At 34.8% G+C, this 19682-nt stretch overlaps 1 protein-coding gene across 9 annotated transcripts in view; it reads right to left on the bottom strand.

The window, feature by feature from the left end:
• ADGRL2 (adhesion G protein-coupled receptor L2) overlaps positions 1-19682 on the bottom strand; it is a 201299-nt gene that overhangs the window by 26067 nt on the left and 155550 nt on the right. For 8 of the 9 annotated variants that reach the window (XM_070367794.1, XM_070367792.1, XM_070367790.1 and 5 more), the window contains exons 7-12: positions 19236-19339; positions 18217-18402; positions 14317-14500; positions 2056-2181; positions 1592-1797; positions 346-519 (exon numbers count right to left, since the gene is read on the bottom strand). In XM_070367794.1, coding sequence (XP_070223895.1) covers positions 346-519; positions 1592-1797; positions 2056-2181; positions 14317-14500; positions 18217-18402; positions 19236-19339 — 980 coding nt within the window. Of the gene's footprint in view, positions 1-345; positions 520-1591; positions 1798-2055; positions 2182-14316; positions 14501-17354; positions 17394-18216; positions 18403-19235; positions 19340-19682 lie in introns of all 9 variants that reach the window. The other variant, XM_070367799.1, reaches the window with a different exon arrangement.

Raw genomic sequence — 19682 nt, forward strand, 5'->3', positions numbered from 1 at the left:
GATTCAAACATTTAAGATGGGGAGGGCAGGTTAATATTTAGAACCCTCTGTCTCTTTTTTATAATCTATTGTTGCTGTTAGCTTTTTAAATCCTTGACGCCTCTGCTTAACACCAGACCACAGGAGAAAAACTGAGAACAAGTCTATGAAGTACATGATTTTGAGAAGTAACAATACAGTGTCGAAACTGCTTAAAATATATGGACAGTGGAGAAACAATTAGAAATCCACATTACTTTGTTTGCTTTTTAGTTACGATAAGCACCCAAAGAAGGGACAATTACACAAGCTGTTTTGAATCTCTGAGGTTTTTCTCTGCTACTAATTAGAAGTGCAAATACTTACTGCAATTTCCCTGTGGGCCATGAGAATTGCAAAATTGGTTAGGTGGCTGCATGCACACGTCGTACGAGTTTTATTAGTGTCAACCAGCTTGCAGCCCTGGGTAGACCAATATCCCATCATAGTTCTCTCTGAGTAGTTCCAGAAGGAGCAGTTTGCATTGAAATAATTGTCAGGCTGGGAAATAAAATGACAAGATAAAATTAGGATTTTATACTCTAAGATGGCAATAGCAATTGTTTAATATGTGTAAAAGGTAATTTAGATTAAACTTTGCATGTTTCGGACTATAAAGTTTTTCATCAGCAAAATTGTAGACTATGTTATACAAAGCAGATACCTAACTTAAAAGGGGCTTTATAGTCCGAAACACTCTAAAATGTACTCTAAATTACCAAAGACCCATTTTACACAATTACAATTTCCATCTTCTGATTTTACATACTGATGGTAATCAGAATCATTTTTTCTTTTCTGACAAAAGTTGCTCTGATAAATTCTATAAGGACCAAGTGTTTAAAAATCCATCTTGTTTTGGGCCCATTTTTGTTCTAAGGGACACAATAGAGATGACTCAAATCCTATAGTTAGTATGTCAAGGCTCTATAGAGAGTGAAGCAAACTACAGAAAATATGAGAAGAAAATAGCCACACAAATGTATTGAACTTTGCCAGTTCTGGAGATTTACATGGCTATCTATGCCCACTTATTCACTCTACTATAACTACAGCCAAATTCAGCAGTCAGTCTTCCAACACAGTGCAATTATTTACTAACTTACGTTCTAAGGTATAGCAGAGGAATCACATCTCTTCAATTCTATATTGTTAAAAACACAATGCTTGATAATGATTCTGTTAATATGATCAGTAAAACAAACCAAAAAGATCTGCCACATGAAAAAGGCAGAGTCCTAGAACTCTGTTATCATGCTGGTAAGGTAAGGGTTAATTTTCATTCTAAAACAAATTACAGGTATTTACATTTTCCTGTTGATTACTGAATTAGCTTTCATTAAGAATACACTTAAATTCTAATAATCACTGAACCAGCCTCATTTTACGTTCGCAGACTTAAATAAACTTGTGTCTCTGACCTGTCCAACATTTGAAATTCAAATAGGAAGTCTTTTCTTTCCTCTCTGCCACTTCTCCATTCCCCTTCTCTCAATCCACAGCATGTCAGTTTTGCTTTCCTTCCTCACTGGTTTTATAACCTTCCATTACTTCATTAGCATACATAACTTACATCAATGTGTGGTAGGGTAAAAAGCACAGGATCTGTCAAGTATACTCGGCTGGATTCTTTATTGATTGAAACCGAAATGACGTGAGAATTCACTGCAATGGTGCTATTTCGACCAATAAAGTCAGCACCCAGTTTTATGGTTGCATTTTCGGTACTAAGGAACTGTCCCAAACTCCGGTAAATGATGAACACCAACTTTGCAAGACCTAGGAAGGTAAAAACAGTCATATGTCTTTACAGAAAATATGCTTATGAATAAGATAAGACACAGTAAATAACAAAATGAAATCCTTATGAAATCTTTATTCAGATTAAGTTTACTGGGAAAGAGTAGATGTTATTTTAAATCTGCTTTTAAATGTTAATTTGTTATATTAGGAGTCAAGTACTCAGCACTTTAGAATTAACAGGTTTAACTGAACAAAAAAACCTATCAATTTTTAAAAGACTTTGCTCCATCTTACCATTCCTGCTGTTCTGTTTAACAGTATTTGCAGAGAGTTGGATTGAGCTGCCTGCTCCTTTGATGCCCAGAGGAAATTTAAAGTCTTGGACCTGTCCTTCTGTACTGAGTACTGCAACTTCCAGAACTGGATGAGGTAAAAGATAAAGGAGGGGAACAAAGGGGCATTCTTTATATTCACCGACAAAAAGGCAAATTGCACAGAAACCATTATTCTATTTTTACTATTCTAAAAACTTCAGTGTTCAATTACAACAAAATTATGAACAAACAACTAAATTATTCTAAGAGGTCTTAAACTTTACTACTTTAAAAATTTTGGTATAATCGTTTTAAAATTTTCTTTAGAGTTTTACTTATCTTTTGTCAACTAATTCTAGTCTTTTGGCCTATGAATATGAAGTGTCTGATTTACAGCACACAACTATCAAAATTTCAATTCCAGCAATGAAATTAAAAGACGCTTACTCCTTGGAAGGAAAGTTATGAACAACCTAGACAGCATATTAAAAAGCAGAGACATTACTTTGTCAACAAAAGTCCGTCTAGTCAAGGCTATGGTTTTTCCAGTGGTCATGTATGGAGGTGAGAGTTGGACTATAAAGAAAGCTGAGTGCCGAAGAATTGATGCTTTTGAACTGTGGTGTTGGAGAAGACTCTTGAGAGTCCCTTGGACTGCAAGGAGATCCACCCAGTCCATCCTAAAGGAGATCAGTCCTGGGTGTTCACTGGAAGGACTGATGGTGAGGCTGAAGCTCCAATACTTTGGGTACCTGATGCGAAAAGCTGACTCATTGGAAAAGACCCTAATGCTGGGAAGGATGGAGGGCAGGAGGAGAAGGGGACGACAGAGGATGAGATGGTTGGATGGCATCATCAACTTGATGCACATGAGTTTCAGTGAACTCTGGGAGTTGGTGATGGACAGGGAGGCCTGGTGTGCTGCTGTTCATGTGGTCGCAAAGAGTCAGACACGACTGAGTGACTGAACTGAACTAAACTGAACTGATCAAAGTTTCACTGAAATCATGTTAAACAAAAATATTTCAAAATTATTTTTTGGCTCTATGTTAAAGTAATTTTCAATGACCATTACTTGGTAATGGTAAAACACAATATGAAGTATAAAATCTGAATACCTCTACTGCATGTAGGTATCTATTTCTATGTATTGCTACATAATGTATTTTAATACATAAGATTACATAGGTCAATTTTGCAGTAATAAGTTTTTGATAATTTCTAAAAGTAGTTGCCCAGCATAGCATTATTTATGAGAAAACGTCTACGTCTGGCATTATGTTCAAACTTCCCATTAATTCTCACTAGTACTGATCAATTTTTACATACTCAAGTCGGGCAATCTGGTCTGCCACTTGTTTGGGTAAATAATGTTTTACTGGGACACAGCCTCAATTATCTATTAACATATTGTCTATGGCAGTTAAGTATTTGCAGCTTAGGCCACATGGCCTGCAAAGCTTAAAATGTGTACTACTTGGATTTTTATAGAAAAAGTTTGCAAACTATTGCAGTACGATCCAAAGTTCACAAATTCTAATGAGGTAGGAACATAAGCAAACATGTTAGGAAATGAAGTCAAGTCAATAAATAAACATTAAGAACATTTATATGATCAGCAAGACTGTTTAAAAAATACTGCTCAACTCTGTTTAAAAAATAAAATAGTAATAGTCTCAACATAAATGTGTCTACTATAAATCCAATAAAGATTATAATACTTTATATCAGCATACTTTTATTAGAAAAGAATGAAAAAATATTATTATTTATACTAGAGTAAACTATTTCATATTAGTACTTAGAATGTGCCATTTACTGATGAAATGAGAGGAAGTGGATGGAAAAATTTTCATTTCAGGTATTTGAATTTTTAAAAGTAACACATAATTCACTAAATACAGTCCACATACTTTTCTCTAAATTTTACCCTCTCTGATGGCATATATCCTTGAATAGCTATTTCTGTACTTAGATAACACGTATACATATGTTTGTATGTGCATACACAAGCACATGCACATACACACAGAGTTAATGTGTGCATGAACGTGAGTAATGAATTCACTCTTTGCCTTTGAGGAAAACAAACTCATACCATTAAAGAATAACTCTTGGATGCTATTTTTTTTTAATCTTTCTCAACTTTCGTTTGTAAAATACTTACAGATTCAACTATAAATACGAAATCATAACATTACAGAGATTTTTATAAGCTATGAGGCCACACGTCAAGCACCTGAAATATAAGTTTATAACGACAGACCTCTAACTCTTAGAATTCTACCTGCTGCAGAAGCTGGTTGAGATACTTTGCTTAGAAAGATTAAGCAGGTGGGTATGTAGATGATCACTTCCATGTGTGTGGGTAATGATTTGAAGGAGACAGGATGAATGATAAAAATATACATCAAAAATATACCTCCCTCTTCTTCACACTGAAAGGGGTTCTCAATTATTAATTATTCTTAAAACAAGACAAGACAGAGTAGTCGGAAATCTTTTAAGCTTTCATGAAATATCCCAAATATATATGAACAAAGAGTTAATTTCATTTAACATATAATAATGCTTAAAATAATGTTGATAGTAAAAATAATTTGTTTGAATTTTCAAAAACAGGATCATTACTATAGATCTTAGTAGAGATGCAATAATCGACTTTATACTACAAATAAAGATAGACAAAGGGGAAATTTCCTAGAAACAAAACTGACTAAAACAAAAATTCAAGTTTATGATCACTTAAGAAAATGAACTCATGGTTAAATATATACTGAATCTTTAACAAACTGATCCAGTATGTGTTAAAAAAATGTTTTTCAACTCATTTGATAAGATATATATAATCTTGATGCATAAAACAGTAAAAAGAAAAATTACAGAATATTCTCACTTATTTAAACTATGTAAAATATTTAATTATATATACATGTTAAGTATATCTTAAACAAATTGAGTTTAACTGAAAAAGGCATACATAAATTAATGCATTAGAAAACATATTAATGTCTTTAGCCAAATGAAGAAACAAGAAAAATATTAAAGAAAGAATTCAACAAATTTCAACATTCATGTAGTATAAAAAGTCTTTATAAAACGAGAAGGATAAAACAAAAATTCCTTGCCCAGATAAAGGCTTAATTATCAGTTAAGGGTTAGTATCCAACCTATAGAAAAAAATGATGAAAAACTAGAAGCATATTTTTAAAAGTCAGGTTGATCCCTATCACTAAGTTTTACTTAGCACTGTATAAAAGACCTAGCTAAGATAGTAATTTAAGGATAACAAAAAGGTACAAAGACTAGGAGGAAAAAGCAATTTGTTAATCATTTACAGAAAATATAGTCAACTACACGGTAATGTGAAGAAAACTATACTATCAGAAGGAACATAATTTAGCAAGCTGCAATCAGCAAAATCAACTGTATACTAATAAACAGTCACAATATATAACTTTTTAAAATACTATTTACAATAGAAATAGTGTCATTTCCTAGAAATAAGCCTAGATGTCCCAAGACATTTTTGGGAGAAATATATAACTTTCCTAGGAAACCTAACAACAGATGGAGAATTCTATCCTTCTCCAATCTGGGAGAACTCAAGAGATAAATCTGTGACACTTCTTTCAAAGTCTATCTACAAACTCAGTATAATTCTAACAAAAACTCCCAACAAAAAATTTTTGAGTATGTGGAACTTGACAGGCTGATTTTAAAATGCACATGGAAGAGACATGCCAAAAAGCAGCTAAGAGGAATTCGATTCCTCAAGGAGCAGGGTTGAAAGAACTCACCAGATATTAATATTACTAAAAAAAAAAAACAAGAACGTAAAACAGACACTCCCAACATGTACAGAAACTTGATATACGACAGAGATACCTTGACAAACCATTGGGGAAAGGAATGGATTATGTTTTGGAAGTGCTGAAACAACTGATTATCCATACGGAAAAAAATAAAATTAGTTCCCTCACTAGTATCATAAATAAAATAAACTTCAGGTTGGATTAAAAACATGAATGCAAAAAGGCAAAGCTTTTTCCTTTCTAAATAAAGTATAAAATCTTTATCACTACAAAGCAGAGAAAAATTTCTTGGTCAGGAAACCAAAAGAAAAAACACACTGTATTTTTAAACAAGATTTCAAAAGTATCAACAAATTAAGGGAGGTGGGAGGGGGGTTCAGGATGGGGAACACAGGTACACCCATGGTGGATGCATGTTGATGTATGGCAAAACCAATACAATACTGTAAAGTAAAAAAATAATAATAATTAAAAAAATTTAAAAAAGTATCAATCTTAAAAGAAGAAACTCATAATTTGATTTTATTATTCTGTAAAACAATATTAATATGCAAAGTAAAAAAGAGAAGACACAGATAAAATAAATATTTGCAAAGTAATCTTCAAAGAATTAGTTTCCAGAATGTTCCAGAATGCATTACCTAGAGAGAAAGAAATAAACAGGAAAAAATGTGGAGAACATATTCACAGGAGAAAAAATTAAAATACCCAAATAAATGCATTAAGTAATCAGGGAACTGCAAATTAAAATATGTGATCAATTCAGGTCTATTAGAATGACAAAATTTATATCAATAATAGAACTTTGGCAGAGAGTGGTAGGGAACAGTGATATTACTGATAAGAGTGTAAAATTGGTAAAGCAGTAGAAAGCAATTTGGCAGTATTTAGTAAAGTTAAACATGGGTATGCTCTATCACTCCAAAACTATTTCCAGGTTTGTGTGTGTGCATGTATGTGTGTGTGTGCATATGTATCTAGAAAGGTATAAAGTATGAGTAAGAGACATAAAAAAACTTTCTCCTCAGTTTTTCTAATATCATCAAGAAGCATAAGCTACTAAAATATCTATCACAGGCATAGTTAAATAACTGTGCATTCTGAGGACAAATGAATGAACAAGAGATGCACATATCAATGGGCATAAATATGAAAAATGTAGTTATATTTAGTGTGAAATCATTAATGTTAAAATATGAAAGTGAAGTGAAAGTCACTCAGTTGTGTCTGACTCTTTGCGACCCCTTGGCACTCTCCAGGCCAGAATACTGGAGTGGGTAGCCTTTCCCTTCTCCAGGGGATTTTCCCAACCCAGGAATTAAACCAGGGTCTCCTGCATTACAGGTGGATTATTTACCAACGGAGCTATCAGGGAAGCCCTAAAATATGAAAAGTAGTTGCTAAACACACATACCTGTAAAGCATAAGTAAATAAATAAAATTTACTAATGCTTACAAGAATGATGGCTACCCCCTTCTTAATCTGATTAGGAAGGAGGGGCCCAGAGGATTTCTAGATTATATATACCTATTTCTTTCCCCCAAACTTGAAGTAAATACGGTGAAATGCTATGATGTGGCTCAGTGGGTGGCTGGTACACAGATGTTTATGATCTTCTCTATACTCTTGCATACTTCAAATAATATATGCTTTGTTCAACATATGTCCTAAAAGTGAATACACTTGATCCGTAGGAGAACTACTTGGAGCCAGTGCTGTTGATGGGATTTTAATATAGTTATCTCTCCTTACATTTGTCAAATTCATTTCTGAGTAGTGGCTGCAGTGAGTGGAAAGGGGAAGAAAAGTAAGAGAGTGTATAGGAAAATCTAGGACCTCTGGCAGCCGACCAGCATTGTACCAAGTTCCACTAGCTTGAGTCCCAGGGTAAAAACAACATGGAGTAGATGGTACGGAGCAGAGCAAAGTCGAGGCTCAGGTGACATGGACTTAAGAAGTTATAAACTTTATTGTTTAGAGCTGCTGTGACTCGGGGTTTTTGTTACCACAATATAACTAGGCTTAAATTGATATATACAATCAAGTTGGCTGCTAAGCACACTGAGAAAATAAACTATAGGAAATTTTATAATGCTGGAGTAGGCTGATAATAACTAAACCACCTAATCAATCTTAAGATCATAAAGAAAGACAATCAAGTATGTGTTTCTTTTCATAAGAGGCAAAGAAAATTATTGGTGGGGAGGGACAGGTAGAGTGGAATTTAAATTGGAGGTTATTAGATGAGCCAAAGAACCTAGAAAGTAGAAGGAAAATTTTTTTCTCTCCTATAGGAGCAATGCATCAGTCAGATGTAGATGAACTTGTCTGTGTACTGGTTAAACAAACTGCTGCTGCTGTTGCTGCTAAGACACTTCAGTCATGTCTGACTCTGTGTGATCCAATAGACGGAAGCCCACCAGGCTCCCCTATCCTTGGGATTCTCCAGGCAAGAACACTGGAGTGGGTGGCCATTTCCTTCTCCAATGCATGAAAGTGAAAAGTGAAAGTGAAGTCACTCAGTTGTGTCTGACTCTTACCGACCCCATGGACTGCAGCCTACCAGGCTCTGCTGTCCATGGGATTTTCCAGGCAAGAGTACTGGAGTGGGGTGCCATTGCCTTCTCCATAAACAAACTAGGCACTAACAAATTTCCAAAAATTAAATAATTGAAATCTCTTTTTTATCATGTGCACCGATTTTTTTTAAATTTTTTAAAGTATGGCAATGGCTTATGTTCTTTTTTCTTAAAGTCTAAGATACATATTAAATAATTTATAGTAATAATGTAATATTAGGGTTTGCTTTAATAATACAATGGTGAGGGAATAAGTGAAACCAGATTAGCTAGATGTTGTTGAAGCTGGGTAATGAGGAGTTTTTATCAAAATTAAAAACTTTTCCTTCTCTCAGGATATCATTAAGAAAATAGAACGGAAAGTCACATACTAAGGGAAATCACTCAGCATATACATAGATTGACAAAAGATTTGTTTCAGAAATATATAAATAATCCTAATAGTAAAGCATCTGCCTACAATGTGGGAGAATTGGGTTTGATCCCAGGGTTGGGAAGATCCCCTGTGAAAGGAAATGGGAACCCACTCCAGTACTCTTGCCTGGAAAATCTCATGGATGGAGGATCCTGGTAGGCTATAGTCCATGGAGTCGCAAAGAGTCAGACACGACTGAGTGACTTCACTTTCTTTCACTTTCACTTTCTACAATCCAATGATAAGATAAACAACTAAAATGGGCAAAATATATAAGCAGATACTTTACAAAAAGATATATGAATAGCCAAAAAGCATAAGAAAAATTCAAACAGTTTTCAGTAAAATGTAACTTAGCAACCTTATATATGAAAAGTAAAACCAAAATGAGATTCCATTACAAACCACTAAAATGGCTTAAATGAAAAAGACATTTGAAAACACAATTGTAAATGCTGGTGAGAATGTGAGGCAACTAAAACTCTAATTGTTGTTAGGAATATAAAAGGGTACAACCACTTGGGAAAATAACAACTTGACTAGTAATAGTCAAAAACTGGGAACAACCTAAATGTATGACCAACCAAATGAGTAGATACAAAAATAGGGTTGTGTCCTTAAAATGGAAATTCAGCAATAAGAATGATTTAATTACTGATGCTGGCACCAAAACACATGAATCTCAGTAACATTATACTGTGTAAAAGAAGCAAGATCAAAAGGAGCATATAGTTTATGATTCCATCAACTGAAGGTCTAGAGAAAGCAAAATTATAGTGACATAAAACAGATCAGTGGTTGCTTGGGGCTGGGAATATGAAAAAAAACTATCCAAGACTATAAAGGACCCTTTTGAGGTAGTTGAAATATTGACCAAGCAGTTGGTTAAATGGGTGTACATTTGTCAACACTCATCAAAAAGTACACTTAAAACAGTTGCTTTTATTGTATATAAAGTATACCTCAAAGTGGATTTAAAAAAGCTATACTCAGATATAATTATAACATATAATTTTACCATTTTATGAGGTCATGTATAAGGGTAAATCATATAATCAAGTGAAAATAGGGATTCAAGGAAAAACCACTAAGGAGGAGAATCAAATTGTCTTAATAAACAAAGATACTGTAGCCACACTATAAATTTAGATAAGAACATAGAATGAAGACATAAAAGGATAATGGGATATTTTAGTCCTCATATCTAAAAAGAGAACAACTCCTAGGAAAAAGTTGAATCTTGAATGTCATTAAATTATGGGTGATATTTTTCACAAAATATGAAATAAAAGATATAGGAATATATTGGAATATGTAAAATGATCTTCATAGCATTAATTCTTGGGTAATCAATAGATGAATACATTAAGATCAGGACCTTATTTTTTTGTATTGAGGTATAGCTGATTAACAATGTTGTGATGGTTTTGGATGAACAGAGAAGAGACTCAGCCATACACATACAGGCATCTATTTCACCTAAATCAAATCCCTTATGACTATACAGTGGAAGTGAGAAATAGATTTAAGGAACTAGATCTGATAGACAGTGCCTGATGAACTATGGACGGAGGTTCATGACACTGTACAGGAGACAGAAATCAAGACCATCCCCAAGAAAAAGAAATGCAAAAAAAGCAAAATGGCTGAGGACGCCTTACAAATAGCTGTGAAAGAAGAGAAGTGAAAAGCAAAGGAGTAAAGGACAGATATACCCATTTGAATGCAGAGTTCCAAAGAAGAGCAAGGAGAGATAAGAAAGCCTACCTCAGCAATCAATGCAAAGAAATAGAGGAAAACAATAGAATGGGAAGGATTAGAGATCTCTTCAAGAAAATCAGATACCAAGGGAATATTTCATGCAAAGATGGGCTCAATAAAGGACAGAAATGGTAGGGACATAACAGAAGCAGAAGAGGTGGCAAGAATATAAAGAACTGTACAAAAAAGATCTTCACGACCCAAATAATCACGATGTGATCACTCACACTCACCTAATGCCAAACATCCTGGAATGTGAAGTCAAGCGGGCCTTAGGAAGCATCACTACCAACAAAGCTAGTGGGGGTGATGGAATTCCAGTTGAGCTATTTCAAATCCTAAAAGATGATGAGCTGAAAGTGCTGCACTCAATATGCCAGCAAATGTGGAAAACTCAGTAGTGACCACAGGACTGGAAAAGGTCAGTTTTCTTTCCAATCCCAAAGAAAGGCAAAGCCAAAGAATGCTCAAACTACCGCACAATGGCACTCATCTCAATGGCACCCCACTCCAGTACTCTTGCCTGGAAAATCCCATGGACGGAGGAGCCTGGTAGGCTGCAGTCCATGGGGTTGCTAAGAGTCAGACACGACTGAGCGACTTCACTTTCACTCTTTACTTTCATGCATTGGAGAAGGAAATGGCAATCCACTCCAGTGTTCTTGCCTGGAGAATCCCAGGGACGGGGGAGCCTGGTGGGCTGCCATCTATGGGGTCGCACAGAGTCAGACACAACTGAAGCGACTTAGCAGCAGCAGCAGCACATGCTAGTAAAGTAATGCTCAAAATTCTCTAGGCCAAGTTTCAGCAATACATGAACCGTGAACTTCTGGATGTTCAAATTGGTTTTAGAAAAGGCAGAGGAACCAGAGATCATATTGCCAAAACCCGCTGGTTCATCGAAAAAGCAAGAGAGTTCCAGGAAAACATCTATTTCTGCTTTATTGACTATGCCCAAGCCTCTGACTGTGTGTATCACAATAAACTGTGGAAAATCCTGAAAGAGATGGGAATACCAGACCACCTGATTTGCATCTTGAGAAATTTGTATGCAGGTCAGGAAGCAACAGTTAGAACTGGACATGGAACAACAGACTGGTTTCAAATAGGAAAAGGAGTACATCAAGGCTGTATATTGTCACCCTGCTTATTTAACTTATATGCAGAGTACATCATGAGAAACACTGGGCTGGAAGAAGCACAAGCTAGAATCAAGATTGCCAGGAGAAATATCAATAACCTCAGATATGCAGATGACACCACCCTTATGATAGAAAGTGAAGAAGAACTAAAGAGCCTCTGGATGAAAATGAAAGAGGAGAGTGAAAAAGTTGGTTTAAAACTCAACATTCAAAAAACTAAGATCATGGGATCCGGTTCCATCACTTCATGGCAAATAGATGGGGAGACAGTGGAAACAGTGGCTGACTTATTTTTTTGAGCTCCAAAATCACTGTAGATGGTGACTGCAGCCATGAAATTAAAAGACGCTTACTCCTTGGAAGGAAGTTATGAACAACCTAGATATCATATTAAAAAACAGAGACATTACTCTGTCAACAAAGTTCTGTCTAGTCAAGGCCATGGTTTTTCCAGTGGTCATCTATGGATGTGAGAGTTGGACTATAAAGAAAGCTGAGTGCCGAAGAATTGATGCTTTTGAACTGTGGTGTTGGAAAAGACTCTTTAGAGTCCCTTGGACTGCAAGGAGATCCACCCAGTCCATCCTAAAGGAGATCAGTCCTGGGTGTTCATTGGAAGGACTTATGTTGAAGCTGAAACTCCAATACTATGGCCACCTGATGTGAAGAACTGACTCATTTGAAAAGACCCTGATGCTGGGAAGGATTGAGGGCAGGAGGAGAAGGGGACGACAGAAGATGAGATGGTTGGATGGCATCACCGACTCGATGGACTGGGTAGATTCTGGGAGTTGGTGATGGACAGGGAGGCCTGGCATGCTGCAGTTTATGGGGTCGCAAAGAGTCAGACACGACTGTGCAACTGAACTGAACTGATTTTCCCTCAAACTTCCCTCTCGGGGCATTATTTTTCAGAAGTCGGTAAAACATGTACTATATACACTATGAGATATCTATGCATAACGTTCTTTAATTAAAAAATTAACCTGGCCTATCAAAACTTCTTGCACTCTTGGAAGCAGCTTAAGTGGGAAATTTTAGGGTTTTTTTTTTTTCGGGGGGGCATTGCTTTTAAAATAGTCTTCAAAAGATTTAAAAAACAAATGGAGGTCCCAACACAACACTTCAAATACTTTTTATGATTTATCTTCTGAGATAATCAAGTCTACACTCCTTTAACCTTATAGGCAAATCCCTGAAAACATCTGAGAAGAATTGTTTAATGTGTATCTTAGGAAATTCATTAGACTACTAAATAAATTAAACTCAGAAATAACAGCTCTAGACAGAAAAGAGAACCTTTATTTTCTATTTGTACTAAGCAATGGTAGACTATCACTTTCCTTGTGCTGCTCTCCCAAAGCAAGCCATATTATTTTGACTTAAAATTAAGTTATTTATCACTTCAAAACCTCATAAATAAAAATACAATTTTAATAATATCCTCTTTCTAAAAACTCACTTATTTAAAATTTTGTATCTAAATCCATGTATCATAATTAGATTTATCTCTATTTTTCCCATACAACTTGCTTTTCTGCATTTTTAAATATAAAGTCCCATGTTTCAGTAGGTACGTTAAGGCAATAAGATATGGCATCCTAGATAGCAGAACTTCATTCAATATCTGCTGCTCCAATACATTTTTTCAATGACAGAGTAGTCTGTGTTCCCTTTTGGTTTTTTTTCACATTTACGCTTTGGAAATTTCTTTACTTTACTAAGGGATACTATAAACTTCATCTGAGCCCAACCACACTGAATAACAATTCTAAATCAGTCAAGCCGATACTGACTGACAAGTCAATTCTATATTGATTATAGTATAATCATTATATATTTAGTATATATACATTATATATTATAGTATAATCAGTATAGAATTATACTAATTCATTAGTATAATTTCACTGAACTTATGGAACTTCTTTCAAATATCATCAAAAGTGAATTCTTGCCTCTCACTGCCAGCATTTAAATTCTAAATGATCCCCCAAAACTATCTGCAGCTATTTTGCAATCTGTAAAGCATGAACATTCTGCTGTATGGGGGATGTACATCACTGACCACATTTTCACCTGAAAGCAGTTGTGTTTAATATCAACATTTGGCTCACATATCTGTGTGCCTAAAATATTTTTGGGAGAACACATTCCAGAAAGTAATTTAAATTCATTAGGAACATATCATATAAATGGAAAAGCATTTGCCCTAGTTCCATAGCAAGCATTATCACTACTTAAGCAATCCATATTCTGGCATTTAAGTACTCTAAACCCTTCTTTCCTTTAATGATTTTTTAGTTGGGAAAAAGTACATCAAACCAACTTTCATAAGACATAGACTTTGGCTTTTGCATTAATTTTATGAATGTGATCAGTTATATTTCTTATTAAGGGACAAACATAACTTGACAAAAGAAAAGCTTAGCACTTGGAAATAACTCAAAAGATTCACAATGGAATCATAATTCTCTTAAACATCTATCTTCTAAATAAAAATTAAACTTGACAATAGATTCACTCACCAATATTTTCTGTGGGCATTGACACCCTGGTTGGTTCTACGAGGTTGTCAGCCAGGACAAACGCTCCTTCTTCCAATGTATCCAGCAACATCGTTGCAGTATGTGCTTGTTCAGAAGAATTCATGTGTTTCCATGATTCCAAAGCTTCAGGTCTCAGAAGATTGTCCACTGTATCAACAATTGCCTGCATCCATTAGAAGACCATCATTAGTATTGACTGCTTCTAGTACACCAAGGTGATTTTCAATCACTGACTAGTGAAATTGTAATATTTATCAATCTTGTAATATTTATCATATTACACATACTTTATTATATCAAGATAAAAATATGATGATTTACTCTTATGGAAAAATACCTGGACAACACACTATCTGGCCAACTTGATGTCTGACCCTTTCAAAATAGAACTAACTGAAGATTAGTAAACTACTATTTCATTATAAAGACTAAGTATAAAGAGACAGCTCATTTCTGTTTATCTAATCATATCTCAATCATTGAAAAGAAAGAAAACCAGTGTCAGCTCTTAATCTGAGGTATTACACATACATGCATGGTCATTCCTACATATAACCTCAAGACTTAAATGTTCTAAATAGAAAACATTGGTATCTCTAGAGTAGCCTACTATATTTGCTTGAAAATTTAAATCATGTTGGTTTTGGGAACCTGAACTAAAATAGTGTCCAAATTTGTGCCTTATAACATTGTCTACTATTATCACTGAGAAAAAACCAAGATGACTTCACAGTTTATAAATTATTTGTGAACATTTCCACTCTTCCAATTCCCTGGCTAGCTAAAAACACCAGAGAGTATACCATCATGTGTAAACAATGATCTGTTTTTAAGGGGATCAGGAAAACAGTCAAAATATTTAAAGTCTGACTAATAATTTAATAAAAACAGAAAGGCAAAATAAAGTCTTTATAAATATGTTATAAATATTCATATATACAGGTTTAGTGTATTACCACGCAAAACAATATAAAATAAAAATGTAACCCAGTCAGTTATGAAATTGAAAGTTGGCTTTTGCACTGATACTTACTGTAGCTGTACACTGACTATGGCTTAATAACTGAAATCACTAAGTTTATTTACTCTTTCTCCATGTACTGAGTCATAGTGCATCATTAAGCCCAAATATAAATTGCTCTGATCTACTGGCAATCATTGAGTAAAAAGAACATACATTGTACAAACACAACAGAAATGGCCTGTTTGAGGTATTGTATTGAAATGAGTAGGTGGAAAAGTTGTTTGAGGCTACTGTCAGATTAATTAGCTTAATCCATCTTAATATCCTTGTTTTGTCTGCCATGTGAGTCACCAAGACCTTCCTGGCAAGTAGAAGATACTTGCAAGTGGAGTCCAAGGCTTTTCTCTATCTCTACTGGGAGATAAAATTGTCAAAATGCTCACATTGATACTGTTGCATCCATTAACTGGAGTGGAACAGAAAGTGGTCTGCTGAGGCCAGATTCAATAGTTACCAAGAAATACAGACTGGAGCCTCTAATATAAGCTACAAATGAATCCTTTGTCATAAAGCAGGAATTTGTTTCATTTGCATAGTGTAAGTCAGCTTCTAATTTGTAATTTAAGGTGTTTTATTAGTCTTATCTGAACAGAGAAGCTCATTTGAGACATACTGAAAACGACACTGGTCAGAAATTAAGGTCATGCTGAAATTTACTACCTATACACATAACTTGCTGATGGCATGCTTTCATTAATTTGAATCGCTCCTTATTTATTATCATTTGTATTTTTCTAGTGGAATCAAAATGATCATTATGCTAATCATATTCCTGAAGTAGTCTCCCTGCCAAAGAAAAAAAGCTGTTCTACTCCCACTGAGATATACATCCTGGGCAACATACCAATTATTACATTTCACACGTTAACTAACACCTTAAAGGTGAGCTGAAAATTTCAGTATGACAAATTCTATAAATTTCAGCATGTAATTCTTTGACCCCATTAAACAGTCTAATAAGGGACTTTCAAAATATTAATACCTAAAAAAAGACTTTCCCACTGGTTTTTCTTTTAAAGTTCTCAGATCCAACAATGTCTATTACTAGGTAGTGAAATGCTATTATTTCTCCAGATCTTGCCAACCAAAACTGGTGAAGTCATAGCTTCTGACTAATCTCTATTCTACAAAATTTACAAAGTTCTTTTGTTTTGTTTTCATTCGTATATAAACAAGTTCTTCAAAGTTTGATTGACTAGGAATATGGTCCCCAGATGAGTAAAGTTAGAAAGTAAATATACCCAGCAAAAGGAACTTCTAAACTTCACAGAATAAAACAAAATGCAATGTAGGATTATTATTTTGATCTATCATACAGTTAGCTTGGCATAATTCTATGGTTAGCCTCACCATGTTTCCTATTTTACTTGTATATACCAGCGAGGAAAATTGGCTTCAGTAGAAAAAGATTCTGAGGCAAACGGTGGCTTTCTGTTCCTATTATCCTTCACAAAAACATATATATCTACAGTACAGTCACATTACTTATGTTTTATTCCTAGTAGCCCCTCCCAATATCAACCTGATTCTAGTAATGACACCTAAAATTTCAAAACAAAGCCTATTTTATTCAAGAGTACACCACAGAGATAAGAAAGCAGTGACTTTTTCATGCACATACATTATGACTATACAGTCTTTGATATGATAAACTGCCAAGAATATATCATAGCTGTTTTACTGAAGTTGTTTTTAATCCACAGAGATGACAACAGGGGATAACAAGACTTTATGATTACTTTCCAATTCAGAGGATATTTCATTTAAATTCCTGTATGTTTGGATGAATGCAAAAACACCAAAAAATATAAAAATAAGCTATTTGCTTATTCTGAGAGTAATATACCTGGGAAAAGAAACATTTATACAGCTGATATGGGGCACATTATATAATTATCAAAGACTGAAATACATTGGTTCATGCAGCAAGATGATAAAGCGTAGCAGGAAGCTGAAGAAGGGAGAAAGCAGGGTGACAGCACAGGAGAGATACCTTAAGGTAAGCCCTGCATGTCTTCTCTCGTTTTTGGAGCTTTTTAGTAAAAGAAAAGAAAATCAGAGGTTAGATTTTCATCTGTTGCATACGGGGAAAGAAGAAGAAATCCTACAAAAAATTAAATGGTGGTCCTGAGCTCAGTGTTTATTATGTACTGTAGTCCTCTGGATTTCTGTGAGTCTATACTGACTGCCAAGACCATGCATTCACAGCTTTTAGCTTTATTTTACTAAATATAATAATGCAAAGTATCTTGATAAAACTAGAGACAAAATATGTGATAAAAGCAAGAAAAAACCTATAAAGGCGTTTTAGCCACAGATTTCAGATTCATATGAATTTCATATAAACACTTTATAGTATGGTTAAAATAACTATCAAATTTTTGACAAGGTAAGAAAAATTTGTAGCACTAACACACTATACTTCTACCAAAAAAAACTTGTCCTTCTCCCCAAACCTAATATTGAAAACAACTTTTTAGTATCTAACACTCCTATATGCATTACAATTTTGTTATAATCACAAGAGTTGCCTGTATTAGTATATGAGTTGTTTAACACAATCTCTCCGATTGCAGATAATGCCTTCCAGAGTGAGAGCACTGACAACAACCAGGTAGATGAAGTTTACCACCGACTAACCTTTCCTCAGGTAATTAGCATCATCTTGGGGGCAGCAAGGGGAGTGCATGTTGCTGCTTTCACAACTACAATTATTTCTTGAGATATGAACCAAATTAGAAGTTTTGTTTCTATTCGTGTGTCATCGGGACCAAAAGTTAGGCAGTCAACTGCCGAAGAATCCAGAGCAGACATACAAAATATCTACTTTAAAATAACAGAAAGCTTCTACCTACCTTGTTATAACTCCGTCCAGCTGAATCCTTTTCACTAGGTTTCAGTTCCTGCAGCTGTGCATCAAGAATGTCCACCAACTGCTCCATCAATCTCACTGAAGAACTCACATCACCAGCAAACACTGGCCCTTTGGTATGTTTAGCCAGTTCATTGGCAAGGCTAGCAGCATTTTCTCCGCTTCTAATCTGAAATGAGAGTTTATATTATCTCAGTAAAGATTTCTTGTTGTTTGTGGCTTCTTGCTCTTTTCCCTAGGATCTTTGTTGTGGTGAGAAAAATATACACAGACATGTCAAAATCTGCAACTAACTGAGACCAATAACTTTCTCTTTATTTCAGATGATTAAAGGTTCTTAGATCCTCAAAAAGAAATTCTTAGGCAGGCATTTAAAGGGAACAAAAGAGAAAAAAAGTCCTTTAAAAATTTTTTGAGACAACTCTCTCATTTCACTGCAACCATTTTAAACTGCTGCTTAAAAATCTTATTAATTTATTCCAATGATCCAGAAATTTAAGTCAGAATGTAATCAGTATAACACTGAGGGTTATTATCTACTGCTTGCCTTTCAGAAAGGTGGTAAAACTAAAATGTCACTACATTGCACTGTATTAAAGTTACTAATGCCTTTAAAGTCATTTTTACTTATTCTGTCATAATCAGCTGTGATATGAACATCTGCTTGCATTCTGTGGATTCAGTTGCAAACTTAATGATATTTGATTTATTAGGCCAGTGCACTATTTGTCTTACGAACATCAAAAGAAACAGAACAAACTAAATATGAATGAAATTAAGCAAGTATGTACTCATTAAAAAGCTTCACATAGAAAACAGCATGCCCTAAAACATATGTAACTTTGAATAAATAGTTTACAGACAAAACTATGCATAATTTTTTACTTTCATACTGAACAAAGAACATCGAAGCTGGTCTTAACATACAAAGCTAAATTATTTATGTTAGAAGTTAAAGCCCTTAATCACCAATGTGTATCATATTAAAAGGTTCCAACCAACCTTCTGAGCCAGCTGATTTACCCAGTGTGAGGTACAGTTGCTAAGATCAGGGCCCTTAGGGTTCCATGTTCCAGTGGAAAGCACGCAGAGATACGAGGCAGTTCCTACAACAGATGCAGAAAACAACAGTGAAATTGAAACCATTTTTCCTGCATGCATTCGGGAAATCCACTATGATGATTCTACTCCATGTGTTAAATTTTGAATAAACGCTAATGGAAGTAGTTGACAATAACTGACAAAGAGCAGAATATAAACAGTAAATATAAAGTCGGCACAGAAATATCAGACATTTACAGCAAACGAACAAAAAGCCCTTTTTCTTGGGACTCATCCAAAATGATACTTTGCAATGAGAAACACAGCTGTTAGGCAGTCTCACTAGAGAATCCATGGGCCTAAATCTCAGGCTTGACCTAGGACTTGAAGAAGGAGCAGGAATTCAAA

This window comes from Bos mutus, chromosome 3 (genome assembly GCF_027580195.1).
Source record: "Bos mutus isolate GX-2022 chromosome 3, NWIPB_WYAK_1.1, whole genome shotgun sequence".
Classification (NCBI taxonomy): domain Eukaryota; kingdom Metazoa; phylum Chordata; class Mammalia; order Artiodactyla; family Bovidae; genus Bos; species Bos mutus.